This window comes from Bombus fervidus, chromosome 4 (genome assembly GCF_041682495.2).
Source record: "Bombus fervidus isolate BK054 chromosome 4, iyBomFerv1, whole genome shotgun sequence".
Lineage (NCBI taxonomy): Eukaryota > Metazoa > Arthropoda > Insecta > Hymenoptera > Apidae > Bombus > Bombus fervidus.
The window spans coordinates 10,266,573-10,282,224 of record NC_091520.1 but is presented as its reverse complement, the minus strand read 5'-3'; the positions used below and the strand labels follow the sequence as shown (position 1 = coordinate 10,282,224).

At 38.7% G+C, this 15,652-nt stretch overlaps 1 protein-coding gene and 1 long non-coding RNA gene across 2 annotated transcripts in view; one reads left to right on the top strand and one right to left on the bottom strand.

Moving 5' to 3' along the window:
* The window catches only part of LOC139986954 (uncharacterized), a 41,705-nt gene that overhangs the window by 22,463 nt on the left and 3,590 nt on the right, over positions 1-15,652 (top strand). Inside the window, exons 5-13 of the mRNA XM_072002734.1 lie at positions 1,056-1,310; positions 1,911-2,227; positions 3,269-3,396; positions 6,740-6,866; positions 8,420-8,571; positions 9,427-9,625; positions 10,171-10,323; positions 14,890-15,186; positions 15,506-15,647. Of these exons, the coding sequence (XP_071858835.1) occupies positions 1,056-1,310; positions 1,911-2,227; positions 3,269-3,396; positions 6,740-6,866; positions 8,420-8,571; positions 9,427-9,625; positions 10,171-10,323; positions 14,890-15,186; positions 15,506-15,647 (1,770 nt within the window). The remainder of the gene's footprint in view (positions 1-1,055; positions 1,311-1,910; positions 2,228-3,268; positions 3,397-6,739; positions 6,867-8,419; positions 8,572-9,426; positions 9,626-10,170; positions 10,324-14,889; positions 15,187-15,505; positions 15,648-15,652) is intronic.
* Positions 14,660-15,652, bottom strand: part of LOC139986979 (uncharacterized) — a 149,383-nt gene continuing 148,390 nt past the window's right edge. Inside the window, exon 3 of the long non-coding RNA XR_011799763.1 lies at positions 14,660-15,136. This is a non-coding gene — a long non-coding RNA (uncharacterized lncRNA). The remainder of the gene's footprint in view (positions 15,137-15,652) is intronic.

The window sequence follows — 15,652 nt, the reverse complement described above, 5'->3', positions numbered from 1 at the left end:
CACTGCAATTGGCAAACTTTCTAGCCACGAATGATACAGACGAGCGTGTTCGAGGCAGAGGAATTAGCGTCGAGACGCTACGGCCGATTACGCTCGCGACAGACTAAACGAAGCGTGAGCTTCGACTCTATCTCTGCGTTCGAGTAGACGTTTCGTCGAAACGATCTGCCGTGGTCGTAAACGTCCCTAATACTCTGCTCGCTCGCCACGTGCGTTTTAGTGTTCCGGAGGATGAGGATAAAAGCATCCTCCGCATTTCGAGGGAACGTCGACCGCTTCTTTACAATTTTAGTACACCTGACGGATAGATATTGCAGTTTGACGACGGAAAATGGTTCATAAGAAAATATTAACTCGTTAACCGAAATTTCCACGATGGTAGAGGTTAAAAAAAGTTAGTAAAAGATAAATCAGTTTCTGTTGGGTCGATTTTTGCCCTCGCAAATGCAAATATGATTATAATTTTTTTTTTTTATGGAAACGGAAGAGAGGATTCTTAAATAAGAGAATTACTACGTCAAACAAATTTCACTGATGATGTAAAAAATAGTTACGATTTCTCTTACAAAGGTTACAATTTACAAGGTACAGCTATTAATGTTTACATACAAATTTGGTGCAGAATTAAAAAATTTATGCGAACACAAACAAGTGAAATACAAAGAAGAAACAAGACGGTGACGTCGTTAATTCAGACTTCCTTCCATTCTTAGCACCGGAGTTTAATAGAATTCTACTTCTCGCGAACACCTTTGCCCTCATTTCGTTATTACGAACTCCGGTTTAGAATACCTCGCTCCCTTTCGTACTTGTTACGAAACAAAAAGGGGAGCGATGGTTTGTTAAAGGCTGGCGAGACATCAAAGGGGTGGCGGAGAAAACATACATCACCACTCAAGAGAACTCTGCGGGGCACTTTTTTAATAAATCAAACGACGATGGAACTTACGGGGCTAATTTAATCGACCGTAATCCACCCTACATGCCTTTCTCGTTCGCCAACTTTTTCACTCCCTTACGAGCTCACGATCGTTGCTCGTTCGTTTGTTCGACAGGCTTCAGTCGTCGAAGACGGGGAAGGAAGGCTGCAAGGAAACTGCAGACAGAAAGTCTCGGGAGAAAATTGCTATGTCCCGGAGGGAGGCCCTGCAGGACGACGAGACGAAGTTTGCAGCCCTGGTGAGGTTGCATCGCGAAGCAGAGAAAAGATGCAAGTTCGAAGAGCTTCAGGCTGCCTCCAGAAAGCTTGAGAGACGACTATACGAGGAGGACGATCACCTCAGAGCGAACAAGGAGAGATCTATCGGCAGGTAAGTACTTGCAGACTTTATAAGTTTGAAAAACACCCGAGGTTGTAGAGAATCGAATTCAGAGAATCGTATAACGATGTTTAGTTCCTGACGATAAACGTGGAGCTACTTCTTAAACTAGATAGATTGTTCTCAATATTTTTATAAGCTTGTAATCAAGGTTCCCAACGAGAAGAAGATATTTTAAAATTTGCCAATAATATTGTTTAAAGCATTAACGTGTGTCGGACGCTTTCGAAATGTTGCAACGGTATTTAAAAAGATATATAACGGTTCTAATTATTTCTAAAGTTCGAAATAAGTAGAAGGATATTTTAAGATCTTTCGACAATATTACTTAAGATCCTAACTTGAGTCGTAAATCTCTAGGATATTGCAACGGTATTTCAAAGGATTTTATAACGTTCCGAATTATTTTCTGGTATCTTTCCCTCTCGACGATTTTGCGCTATTTTCCACGCCCTATAAAAGATTCTTACATACATACATTCTACAAAATCTCAGCCTCATCCATTTGTCGTGTTCCCCCTGTATTTCGAACATTGCGAAAAGAAGACTAAAAGACCTCGTTCAAATACATTTTTCTTTCACCAAAATCAGGTACGAGGAGCAGAAATCCGCGGAAACGGGACCGCGCGGGAAACACGAGCCGGAGATGGATAGGGTCAGGAATATTTTGCAGCACAATCTGAGGAAGGAAAGGAACTGCGAAAAATTGGAAAAGCTACCGAAGGCGACACAGACGAACCTTCCGCCACCCCTGAGCGCGATCTCACAGAGCTCCGTACCAAAGCCTATCAGCGTTCGACAGGACAGCAATGTTTCTTCGGATAGCTTCAGTCAGACTAGCTCGCCTAGTTATACCAGCAAGACCATGGAGGCTCCTCTTTTACCCCATAAATACGGAAAAGTACCAGGTAAAAATGAATTTGACGATTGTTGTGATAAAAGAAATAGATTTAAATTTTATCGTTTGACGGTCACTGTGTTTTAATTTATTCAAAATATTTATTAATTCAAACAAAGGTAAATTATTTGCTCACCTATATACGTCATATGAAGAAATTCGCGTTATCCTTGCCAGTTGGAAAAATTGCGAAATGCGCAGAATATTGTATGAAATTAAAAAGTACCATTAATTTCAAGATAGAGAAGAAAATGGATAGTCCTCTATCAGGAACATCAAAATTTCTACTTTCCCTTTTTTAGTTAGCGATCGGCTTCGAATGGATTAAACAAATAGAACTTGGAAGTAAACTTGAATTTTTTATTTCAAGAGATAGTGGACGTTGAAGTTGTATTTGGCGCTTCAAACGAAAGAAATAGATTGAGCTTTCGGAATTTAGCAGCATACTTAACCGAGCTATGACCGATATTTGAGAAATTTCGTAGCGAGTACGGTTGGTGATAGATCGAGTCATGTAACCGATGCCAAGCACTACGTGACGCGTCTTAATCGCACGTTTCGCGTCGTTTAGTTCCGTTAACGTAACAAATCCACGCGATTTTCCAAACTAACTCCACCTATCTAACACGTTTATTAGAAGCAGTTCCACCGATCGTTCGAACCTATTTTACATCTCTGACAAATCACGTCTTTTCTGTGTGAATTTCTACTGTTCAAACATTTCGTTCCAATATTCCTCCGTATCGAACTCAACGAATTAATTACAACCAAAAGGAGAGAGAGGGAAAAAAAGCGAAATGACTCACTCCTCTTAAAAATCGATCTCAATTAATCATCCTGGTACTCGTGTCATTTCCCCCTACCTCCTATTCAATTGCACCGGCTCGTTTGTTACAAAAGCGAGCCGTCGCGAGGCTTCTACGTGACACGAATCCAGTCTTTCGTTTAACAGAAAGAGCACGTTATAACATATCCTCGTCTCCTAACCGCCTCTGTCGCCCTTGTCAACGATCCTGCTCATGTTAATGAAAATTTCTGATGGAATTTTCAGATAGAGCACTGGTGTCGGAGCCGGACAGTTCGTCCGGTCGAACGATCACCAAATCGACCAGCACACCAGCGAGCCTGCAGGCGATCGTCAGAGTTCACGGTGGTAACAACGGCTCCTTGCATCACAAGGTAAGCGGCCCGGGGACGTTTTCAATGCGCAGATACGAAACCCCGTTACGTAACGGCGAAAACGGCACGATTAATTCTTTCGCGCTCCGTCGTTTATCGATTGCGTTCGTTTCCCACGCTGTTGTTACGTAACGTCGAACGGATGGATAGAGAGCGTGAGGAAGAGGGAGGATGCAAGAGGAAGGAAGACCGATATGGAGAGATATACGCGCGGAATTAAGGGTCAAACGATTTCTGAAGGCTCGTACGCTCGGCCAAGCGCGGATTTGAAGGCCAGCGTCGACTCCAAAGCGAGCATGTTGACACGTTGCAGAAAGCCGGAAACGTTTGAAGTCAATTCGGTTTAATTGGTCACCCGGAAGCTGGCCCTGGTTGCGCGGAGATTGAATTGCCGAAGGATCGAAGATGATGAAAGTTTGTCGTTTACTCCTTCTGTAGCCCTTTTGGTTAAGCTCTATGGTAGAGCGAAGTAAATAGATCGTCTGTGTAATCTTGAAATATCATATTTAAACTTCGAGCGGGGAACTTGGCATGAATTACTTGACATGAATAACTTGGGTCATGAGTAATTGTAAAACTTCGGCCTGGATTTCAGTTACATCACTTTAATTTTAATTCGCGTTGCATACTGTATACGATAAATACTATAGATGTAGCGTCCATCGATCCTCGTGGGAATGGAAAGACACGAAGTACAAATTATCATGAAATATTGTAGAATTAAGCAAGTTAAATTAGATTGTTGTGTACTGCTCGTATCGTTCGCTGACATCAGTTGAGGGTCAGAACTGGTTTCTGTATTGTTAGTGATATTTTATGAACCATAAATTACAAATTGCCTCGTCTAATAATCCCTCTTGCATAAATTTAGTAAAAAGTTAAATTGGATAAGTTCTTTACCAACGTCGAAAAGTAATAAAACAATCGAAATTCTACGATTGTTGTCAAGTTTCAAACTCGGCTGAATATTTGACTCGTAAAAAATACTGTCTGATAAGCTATTATACAAGAGGTTTAGATATTTTGTAATTTTATCGAAAATCATTCTCGAAACACAAGATTAAAACGTGATTAAAACTCAGAATGAGATGGAGGTCACACGTAATCGCCTTGATATGGGAATTTCAATGTGTTTTCGCGAACGATATCAGTGATGATCGCGGCGGGTTAACGCGATGGCCGGAATAAATGAACGCGGGATCGTGCGTTTCCATGGGGATCGATAACTCGCGTCATTTGTTCCTTTTGTTCGGAATCGGAGAAACGGCCGCGTGTTCTTTCCGAGTTATGTGCTCGATAGCGGTTGGAAATGTCGGGAGCCGGTATCGAACTCAGGCTGATATCACTTTACATCGAACACCGGCGGCCGTTATTAACGCCGAAAATAGCAGTAAGCCCAGATAATATTCGCGAAAATTTCCAGGACAGGTGCGAGTCGATGCAACGTTTATGAAACCGACAGTCTACCATTTTAATTGCTTCGCTTGTTGGTTTGTCGTTTCGCGTTCTGCTCTTCGTCGATTAGCTTTATTGAAAATAAATGACTTCATGGAATTTTCCGTATCGTTAATGAGATGTTTCGATGAAAGGTAAAAACGCGATGTTTATTATGTCATTGTGACACTGCATTTACATACAGTGAAGGAAACAAACGAAGGAAATCGTTATTGATGTCTGTAGCATTGATCGATAGTTCGACAAAATTAATAAACGAAATTAACTGACTTCAATGTTGCAGATTCGGTTTAAATATAACCGAGAAGTGATTCTAAACTTTTCCAGAATTATGTACTCTAAATATAAAAATACATAGAAAGAGAGTGTTTAGGCATCCGATAAATATAACATTACATAACAATCGAAAATAAAAATCGTATAACTATGCGTCTAAGAAATGCGTCTAAGTAGAATGTGTCTGACTAAAGCGCGCCTGACTAGGGCACGACTGTGTGGTGGCGACTGAATCTACTTAAACACGTTATTTTTACGATAGCGTTTCACGTTCTTCTGTCTGTTTGCTTGTGTAGTAGCGTGTACTGTTTTACACATTATAAAAGAGTATAAAGAATGGAATTAATGCATTTTAATCACGAATGAGTTTCCCATAGTAAATCACATAGTGGAACTCGATATTACGAAACTCTAATGCCATTTATTCTGCGTATATCAAAGGACATTAAAAAGTAACAACGCAAAAACGTTTACTGCACTAAAATTAAGACCAACGAAGCTCTTTGTACGATCGTTAAAATTAATTCCGCCGAATATCCTCCAGCTCCTCCCACCTATAAAACCAACCATTTTTTACATCACAACCACTTCAAATAAAAAATCACGACTGTGAAAAAGTTTCTAATGCAATTACCGGCGAGTGAAGGATGATAAGGTCGCTTTTTCGTGCGTCGAAATGGAAATTTCATGGGAACGGAGGTCGAACGAAGTTAAAAAGCGACGAGGAATTCGGCGAGTCGGGTTTGTCAACGAACGTAATTTGTCGTTCGCCGGTGCGATAGGACTGTGAGGAAATAATAATCGATATTTGGTGCCAGAGGGTCGACTAGTGCGTACCAACATGTAGTCAGTGTGCGTTGACTCCTCAAATACGGATCTGTTGCGAGCATGGTACGCTCGGCAGACATCGCTGGCTAATTTCCCTCCATTCGTGCACCCGATATACTTCCAGGGAATTATGTAAGCGACGACGAGTCAGCCTTTCCCTTGTCGTTCTAGTCCATCACATCGAAATCATTCTCTTTCTGTATGACTATCTAGATTTTCGTTTTTTTATGAAAACTGGGATACGTGGATCGTAGATGAAAATTGAATATCTGGATTATGGAAGACTATTTGATTGAAACGATCGATAGGATTGAATGGGAGAGCTTAGGGTAATGATTTGAAAAGAGTGAGATTGATTTGATAATTTGCATAATTTCTATCCTTTTGTGAACAATTTCTTATATCGTGGAAACTAGTGATCTCGCTGTTTTGGCCACTTTCGTATCGATGTAAGTTTTTAAAATAAAAATTAGTAAGAAATTTCATATAAAACAAGTTTAATATGAAATTATGTTTCATGCTATAGCTTGCTTATAAAAAGATATACAAAAAGTTGTCCACAAATTGGGTAAAGAAATTAGTTTTCAAAGTTGTGATTAAGTTTAAGAAAAGTTTACTACCGTTGTTTTAATTATCATCGTTAATATCATGGTGGCTTTTATGACCATTATATAGACAAGAATTAATCTAAGAAACTAAAGCTCTATTACTTCTACCTAAATAAGTTTGAAAAATCCAAAACCATTAACGCCAACTACAATAGTTTCCCTCAAATCGTTTTCAGATAATCAGTGACATGACCAGCAGACATTATGTGACTAACGGCAGCCTGCGCTTCAGATTCGTGCAGGTATTCTTCAATGCTGTCGCGTTGTTGATCATCGCCGGAGGTCTGACCATTTACTTCAAGTGTAAGTAGACACCATTTTTATCATACTTAAAATGTATCATGTATCCATTTGTCAACGGCACGACGTACATGTACGCGAGTGTAATCGCAATGAATTGCCGATGAAACGTGGAACGTTGTTGCACGATCGTCGGTGACAAACGTAAATGTTGGTGACGTTAGGTGGTATAATGCACGAGCACGTAGCACGAGGAGCTTTGTGGTAGCGAAAGATCAATAGAGCTCCCAGTTCCCGCGTGCTACTTGCTTTCAAACATCAACACTGGCTTCGCGTACAACTTTCTTCAATGCACCCGTTGTTTTCTATCGGTTTTTCCCCAGTCATCGTTATTCTTTTGTTTAATTTTAATTAGTCGTAGTGTTTAATCTACACGTTAATATGGAAAGAAGACGAAGATATAATAAAAACTGTGTAGTGGAATCGCGTTAATTTCGGGAAATATCAGTTTACGTAAGAAGTTTGAGTTTATTCCGCGAGAATGTTGATGGAAGAAAATTGCACGTTTTGCTCGAGTACCTGAAAGAGTTGCTCGTAATGTGTCGCGCGTGGCGGTGCACAATGACAGAAGGCACTCGAGCGTATGAAAACCGTGTCGTACAATACTTTTCTTGCAGCATCCATTAGACGTGCGTTAATCAAAGGAGACGTGGTGAAATATCGCCCAAGAGAATATGAGAGGTCGGATCTTAAAACTAAGACTTTCCGAAGTTCAAAGTTGCTCGATTTTTGGACTATCTCGCTTGCTACGAATTAATTTAATGATTCGCAAAAAGAATCCTAAAATTAACAATTATAATAATTATAATAAAATTAAAAATCATGAAATAAGTTTCCAAAATGAATTAATAATGCGTCGATAATTACTTCATCAAAATCACTGTCATTCTCACTTTCCACTAAATTTCTACTGACAATTCTCTGACTTGTTGAAGCCGTATTTAATTGCAAAACGATTGTTAAAACTAGACTGTGTAGTGTATAATGCAAAATATACGAAAATCAGTCATCATTGAGGGACATTGTGAAATACGATAGGTATATGCAGGACCGCAATAGAAATAATCGACGCGGCGTATCAAGCATCCGTATGAAACCCGACGCGGTCCATAAATTGTACGGACTTGGGTCAGTCAAAACGAAACGAGAGTACGTACTTGTACAGTGTACAGACGCCCTCAATAAATTAATATTGACTCGTTTACAACTAAAATGTGAAATAATGATTCAGAGTTACATAAAGATAAAATTATTACGAAAAATAAATTACGCAATTTAGATATTGTCAAGAAGATAGAAAGATTTTTATAATTTAAAAACAGAATGTAATTTAATTCAATTTCTTCAAACTTCGTATAATTGTGATAATATTAATACTCGTAAAAAATCAATCAAATAATTCAATATATTAAATTGCTTGAAAAAAAGGTATTAAAAATGAAATGTTGCATTAACACACATAGTGGATCAACTTAAATGTTAAATGTACAAAACAATGTATTATTACTTTTACTTACTACAAACATTTTATTTGATAAAAAATATTTGGTTTACAGCGTATCCAGAAACGCTTATACGAGTAGAGAACAAAACGATCTACACGAACATGGTCACGTTCACGGAACGAGTTCCAGCGGTGACCGAGGAAAGGAATCCGGCGCCAGGAGTGTGTCTGCCCGTAATCGTGACCTTCTGCAGGTACCATAAGGTAAGCCTCCCACGTTCAACGATTGTCCACGTGCCGTGCGTGATTTTCTTGGAAATAATTTCCAATAAGCTCGCATGGAATTCGCCCACGAGATTCTCCGGAGTCGTCGAATCGAATTAAAACAATGTATGTCACGTGTGTCGTCCGATCGCTGTATTTTTATCTATGCTCAGTTATGTAGAAGACGTTCGAGGTATCGTGGACTGCTCCTCCGCGTTCATGGTATTTCTCTTTCGTTTGTTTCACACTTTGCAAATATTTGAAATTAATCTTTCTTTAGCGCGGAATTGAAACTAATCTTTCTTTCGTTCGAATCGCGATTCGAGGAACAGAGTTTTAAATGTTTGGTTATTTGAAACGATAATATTAAGGAAAAAGAAGTTCTCAAATTATTTACAGAAATTGCAAGATTTTTTTATTGTATCAGACAATTACCGTTTTGTAACAGAATTTTATTTGCCGGTAAGAACAAAAGTTGTAATTAATTCTTACATCGATTTGGAGACTAGAAACCAATAAATAGATTATTTGATATCGGTACGGTGATAACACGATGATAACGTAGAGCTTAGTGGTATACGTTTAAAGTAAAATTAAATAATAGAAATTCTATTAATATAATTTCAAATTGTAAGCCGCGCGAACTTATAGAGGGCTAAGTAATTTAACTGAAAACATTTCAACTCGTGTCTGTAAATTTCGACGAAAAATCCTCGAGAGAAAGAGAGAGATAGGAATGATAATTTTGCTCGCTAGTTACGACGCGCGAAGGTAAGTGGTACGTCGGGACGTTCTAATTAAAATGGAGTGAGCCAGACGCATTTACGTGTGCCGTTTCGTTGTTGATTCCCTCAGATCCCGTATAATTTCACCATCTTCCCGAATTACATGGGCAATTTCGGGCAACGCGACGCCCAGCACGAGCTAGAGCTTTATGGTGCCGTGATCGACGTCAAATGCTACGAATTGGCCGCCCTCTTTCTATGCAGCGTTTTTGTGCCGAAATGCGGATCTCGGGGCCACGTGGTGCGACCCTGCCGTAGCCTCTGCTTTCGTAAGTTATCAGTCCGTTTTCTTTCTTCAAGATAAATCACGTCAGACCAGATTTAATATCGATTTATACCGTTAATTACTTGAGAGACTTTGTTTAATCAGCGATGGCTGTATTATATTTGGATGACTACGCTTCTTTCACCAATTATTTGATTTTGATGATGTTTGTTCCACATCTATGTTCGTTAATAGTTGCACACTATCTATCATATAATAATAATATGCTGGCAAATAATTTTAATAAAACGCCTAAGTTTGTACTGTACAATTTTGCATGTGAGTCGCTCATTGTCATGCTAATGAATTCCATGAATTAATATTGCGTTGAGGCAACCGATGCTGTAAAAGTAATCTTCTTTAATTGAATTAAAAATTTGTGATTATTTATGCTGCCTCCGTACGATCAATAAATTTATGGAAATAGGTTATTTGTTTTATGAAGTGTTGAATACTAATCGCATCCCTGGGTAATGAAATTCAGTTTCTGTAAGTTTTAGTAAACATAGTCTATTATAAATTTCTCAAGGAATTTGACTTTCTCTTTAGATACCAAGAAACGGTGTGGGTTTTTCCTGCAAGTGTTCGGCCTGACTTTGCCGGAGTATCTGGAATGCGATCTGTTCCCTGAGAATTCCAATCCGGACGAGTGCGTGGGGCATCAAGAAGTGCTGGAGGCAGCTCGAAGAGCTGAAAGACCTGGTAAGTCGTATCACGACACTCTCCACCCTCATTTTCTTCGATTGCGCTAACAAAGATCGTACGATCTTCGAAACCTACTTATTTCCGTATACTCTGAACTTCCTAAGGCTCCGAGTCGAAGTCAATTCTCGAAGGAAGAAGCACGCTCTTTGAAATCCATTTATTTTCCTTGAATCCTGCACTTCTCATCCAATTATTATTTACACACATTGCAAATCTATCAAAATCTATTTATTTCTTCTATAGCCGGTTCCTTATCTTCTGAGCTTTCTAAAGCTGTGATTCAAAGGCAATTCTCGAGGAAAGAAGCCAATCGCGATTTGCGCACCTTGCAATATCCTTCGTTGATACAAAAGTTCGATAACCGGATAAAAGTGCGAAAGAAGCAAGTCGATTCGAACCAAGTTCTTTGTCCGTCGGCCATGGGCGTTTCGTCATTTTCGGTAGCCATTTATTCGGTTCCTCTGGCACGGATAAGCCTAAAGGATAAAGTCCGAGCATTTGATAAAGAGATGGATAATCGTGGGATTAAAATAATCTCACCGAGACAGCCGGACGACGACTAGAATATAGACGACCCACGATAAAACGTTGAAAAGACGCGGCCATCTCCATCCACGCGCTACTTAAAACTCTCTACCTCGTTAGAATTAAGAAAACGAGTTCGCAAACCGCAAACTTTTCACAAACTAATACGTTTGAACGTTTCTTAAGACGATGCTTTTATTCTTTATCCATTTACTCGTGTATTAAGACGATAATCTTGAAATAAATATTTAATGGTGCTTTTTTATATGGGAAAGCTGATATTATTATTTTGTTGAAAGTTTTATTTAGAGTCAATTGTACGTATTTTATTCGCTTAAAATATTTTCTTCTTTTGAAAGAGATATTTTTAAATAATATCTTACGTTAAATATTCTACAAAAGGCGTAACCTAAATAACACAGCAATCCATCATTTTTCTATTCGATGTAACGTAGCATTTAAGAAATCAGTTTTACGCGAAGAAAAATCCGATCACACATAGATCAAATGAATTTTCCTTCACCAAAAGAAGAAGAAATTTCTATCAAGCTATAAAACCATGGTTTTAAACAATGATAATAAATCGGTCGCTGCGAACAACGCTCTGCAAATCACAAAACTACTTTCGAATCTCATCCACCAACACCTCGTAGTTGCCGGAACAATGGGAGACCGGAAATATTTACGCGACTTCGTCGTTCGTCTTTTGTTTAAGCAATTCCTCGGCATCGAGATGAAACCGGACTAATTGCCGACTAACCTGCTGAACCTATGTTCATTGTTCGTGCATTCATCCACGTGTACGGCTCTTTTGTTTGCCACGAAATGGTCTCCATTGTTGACCATTCGTCGTGTTCCCGGAAAGCTGCGTTTATCCACCAATCGTCCCGAAGCAATTCAGTTTTCTTAATCGTCCCTTTGGTTCCGTTTAATTACATCCTCGGTGATTCTTAGCTTCGTCCGATCGAGTAAATACAGAGTATGTCGACCATCCTCGGCTTGCCAGACGGATCCAAGTGAAATTACGCATCACTAGTCAGGCGTAATTCGATTCGAACATCGTTGTGTTTATCGCGTCGCACCGACCGAACTTGGACAAAGGAGAAATCGACTTACTTGTGATTTTATCGAATAGGTTCCTTCGTGGAAACTGTGAAGGAAATGTAGGTTCTTAGAATGTTTGTGGATACGAGGTTAAAGAGTGATGGTATTTAATTACGGAAAATTTGCAGCTAAATTGATGTAAAATAAAATTGATTTAATATCGTCATAAAAGAAGTGCATTAGAAGACAAAGGTATATGCAAATACTTTTTATACCCGAGGTATTATACGTTCGGTTCCCCGTGAAATCGGACATCTCACGTGCTACAACCTAATATTGAATATAAAATACATAAAAACGTAGGACCTCCTGGCTCCAACTTATCGCTTTTCTTTCTCGATAAATTTGACTCTTTATAAAACGGAAACGTATAACAATCCCCTTTTCACAGTCAACAGAATTCCCCTCGAAAAGATTCCAACAAACGAGAGAACGACTTCCTACCGCAGCTGCCTCTCCGTTCAGTAGTAGAAGTTGATTTTGGTCGGACGTTCCGACCGACAATCGGGAGGTTAAACGATCGGCAGTGCAAGGTACACGTTGCAATCGGTGAATGGAGCCAGGGCCGAGGGAAAGTGCTGGAAAGTTTCGTTATCGATCGCAGCCGACGGAGTGCAATCGAGGATCGATTCACTCGCTGTCTGATAAACCGATTCATTTGCGTTCGCGGTTAATTGAAATTAAATTGCGCCCTGATTACAGGGTCACCCCATTCGATTCCTTCTGTCGTGATTTCTAACGCTTCGGCGCCGTTTGCTTTTCTTTCCCTTTTTCCACATCCAACAACTTTCCTCCTTTATATCCTCGCTATTTATACGCCGACTGGAAATATCGGGGAAATTTAGAATCCCTTTTGGAACGTCGCCCTTCAATGCGAATTTACGGCCACGTTCGAAAAGTCGTCGACCGGCGCGCTTTTTTCAGTCACTTTCTCCCCTTTCAACGAGCCCTCGGTTTAGTTAGCATATATCAGAATACATAAATTATAGTTGACGGGCTATTCTTAGGGATTTGTAAAGAATTTCGTACGTAGGATTAATAATACGAAGTATTTTTAAATGGAATTTGAAATATTTGACCTGGCAGTTTAACTTTTGAGTGTTAACAGGCATATTATGAATATATTATCTGTGTTATAGGTATTTGAATTTTCATTGAAGATATTTAAATTTTCATTAATCCTCGGTCGATGAAAATTTGCTCTTCTTTAATATGTCAAATAAATATCTTTCTTGAAACATGCACTGAAAAGCAATTTTTAAGAGTATCGTAGCTTAGAGTATCACATTTTAAAAGCACCATCTCGATTTTAAGCGAGAAATGTAACAACATAAAAAAGTTATAGCATTGTCTCGTAAAGATGTTCGTTTCCGAAACTTACAGATGAAAAAAAAATTTTTTTTAATGATGTCGTTTTGTTTGTTAACCTCTTTTTTACCGAAACGTACTATAGGAGGTTTAAAGTATATTTCCATATTTTTTCGATCCGATATTACTGCAATTTTTTGAACAACGACTATTTGCAAATTGAACAGGGTCTAGCTGACTCAACGTGACTACCGAAATTCGTGAAACAAATGTTACAACCGAGGATTAAAGTCGTATATCATTATGGTATTTGAATAGTCGTTTAAATCGTACTCACTACGGCTAATGAAATTTTTTAATATTTTATATAACACGTAAAATATATGCATAAAATTTGTCTAAGGTAAATGTTTGAATACTTTCGTAAGCCACTGTATTTTATGCGTAAAACAAATATGAATTTTACAGAAATGGTACACGATTCATTATTTATAATATAAATTTCCGAGAAAAGTCACGTATATTGATGTTCGATTGATATCAGGATGCATCAGCTCGCGTTACGATTCCGCGTGGCACGCGTGTCCCGCTGCTAATGGAATCTTAATTGCAAAATCTATATTAAACGATCGCGCTATGGGCGATTTTCGACGTTGGCCTGCTTTATGGAGTTCGCTTCGAGAGACTATGTACATGTATCTTAAACGAGCGTCACGATATACTTGCGGTGAATAAACATTTATCAAAGAGCCGTGAACGCGACATCTTCGTCGTTTTGCAACGAGGAAACCGATGTTTAAATACGTTGGAAAGATTCATGGCTGCTAGAACCAGAACATGAACAAATTTAACTCGCTAAATAGACCTTTGATATTATATTTGCCTTGGTACGAGTATATTCTCATGGCGTATTTTAAGTTGCTTCTAATTGTAATTACTACGGGAATTACGATAATTGAAGTTTCTTACGAAGAAGCTGACAAATTAAAAGAAATGATTTTATATTTAAGCAAATTGATAAAAATCCTTTTAAGGATTGAATATCCTTACGCTCTAATTTAATCGGAATTCTGTTTGTTTATAAGGATACAAATTATAACTGATATAACTACGATCTCTAATTTTAATTTCAGAACTAAGAAGATTAATTTCGTAATTACTTTAATAAAATGTACATACCTAATCATCAAATTTCTAAATTACGTGATATTATAGAAGCTTAAATGTTCGCTCGAAAGGGAAGATTTGTATCTAAAGATCTCATCGACGATTAACATTATCGATCCTGCATTAATTACCTCAATACAAAGACATTAAAAAAGTGGATAACTATACCGTCCCGTAATATCTCAGCTTTACAATGAGCAAATCCCCAACCAGAAGACAATCACAGCCATTTATCATGCATTCTCTGATCCTCTATTCTTTCAATTTTTTTACATTTTCACGTTTCATCTGTTCCTCTTCCATTACGCGACCATCGAAAACTCTGAACAGGGAAAAACGTAAAAAACAAGATGAGAAAAATTGGAAATAAAATACAGAAACGAAGGAGAAACGCGAGTGTACGTAGTATGTAGAAAAGAACTGTACTGTTAGCCATTTCTTGATGCACGCGATGCACAGTATGCACCAGTGGGTTCCAATGCGATGGGACCAGATGCATTCCGGTTGACTGGCGATGCGACGGCTATTTGGATTGTGCGGATCACAGCGACGAGACTGAATGCGGCGAGTGTGCAGCCTCCTCTTCCTCCTCGTCGTCCTCCGTCAACAGCACAAAGATCATGAAGAAACCCATCCTGGCGATGAACACCATGTCCAAGTCTGCTTTGCATTGCGGGGAAAGAAGATGCATGTCGGCTAACCACATCTGCAACGGAGAGATGGATTGTCCTTGGGGTCAGGATGAGCGATATTGCCGTAAGTGAAGCACTTTTGTTGTAGTTGTTTTATTTGAAGTAGAATATTCGTTTAGTTCAGGATGGTCAGGATTAGTAGGAAAAAAAAATATAGAATTGAATAAGAGGAAAATAGAAGCTGAAAGATAGCGTTAAATTATTTCAAGATGAGTTTAGTAAAATTATATATTAGACAAATAAAAATAAATTATATATTACACTTATCCTACAATGTAATAATTAGACTGAAAATAATTGTGCGTAATTTTATAAACGCAGAAATTTTGTTCGCCCACTAAATATCATTACGAGGATTATACTTTTTTTTAATATTTTGCCAGTGAGACTGAGTCAAAGAAACGGTGACGTGGGTGAAGGAAGGCTGGAGGTGTACCACGCAGAAATGGGCAAGTTCATGCCAGCCTGTATTCCTTACTGGGATTCAAATTCCGCTAAAACCATCTGCTCCATGCTCGGATACACGTAAG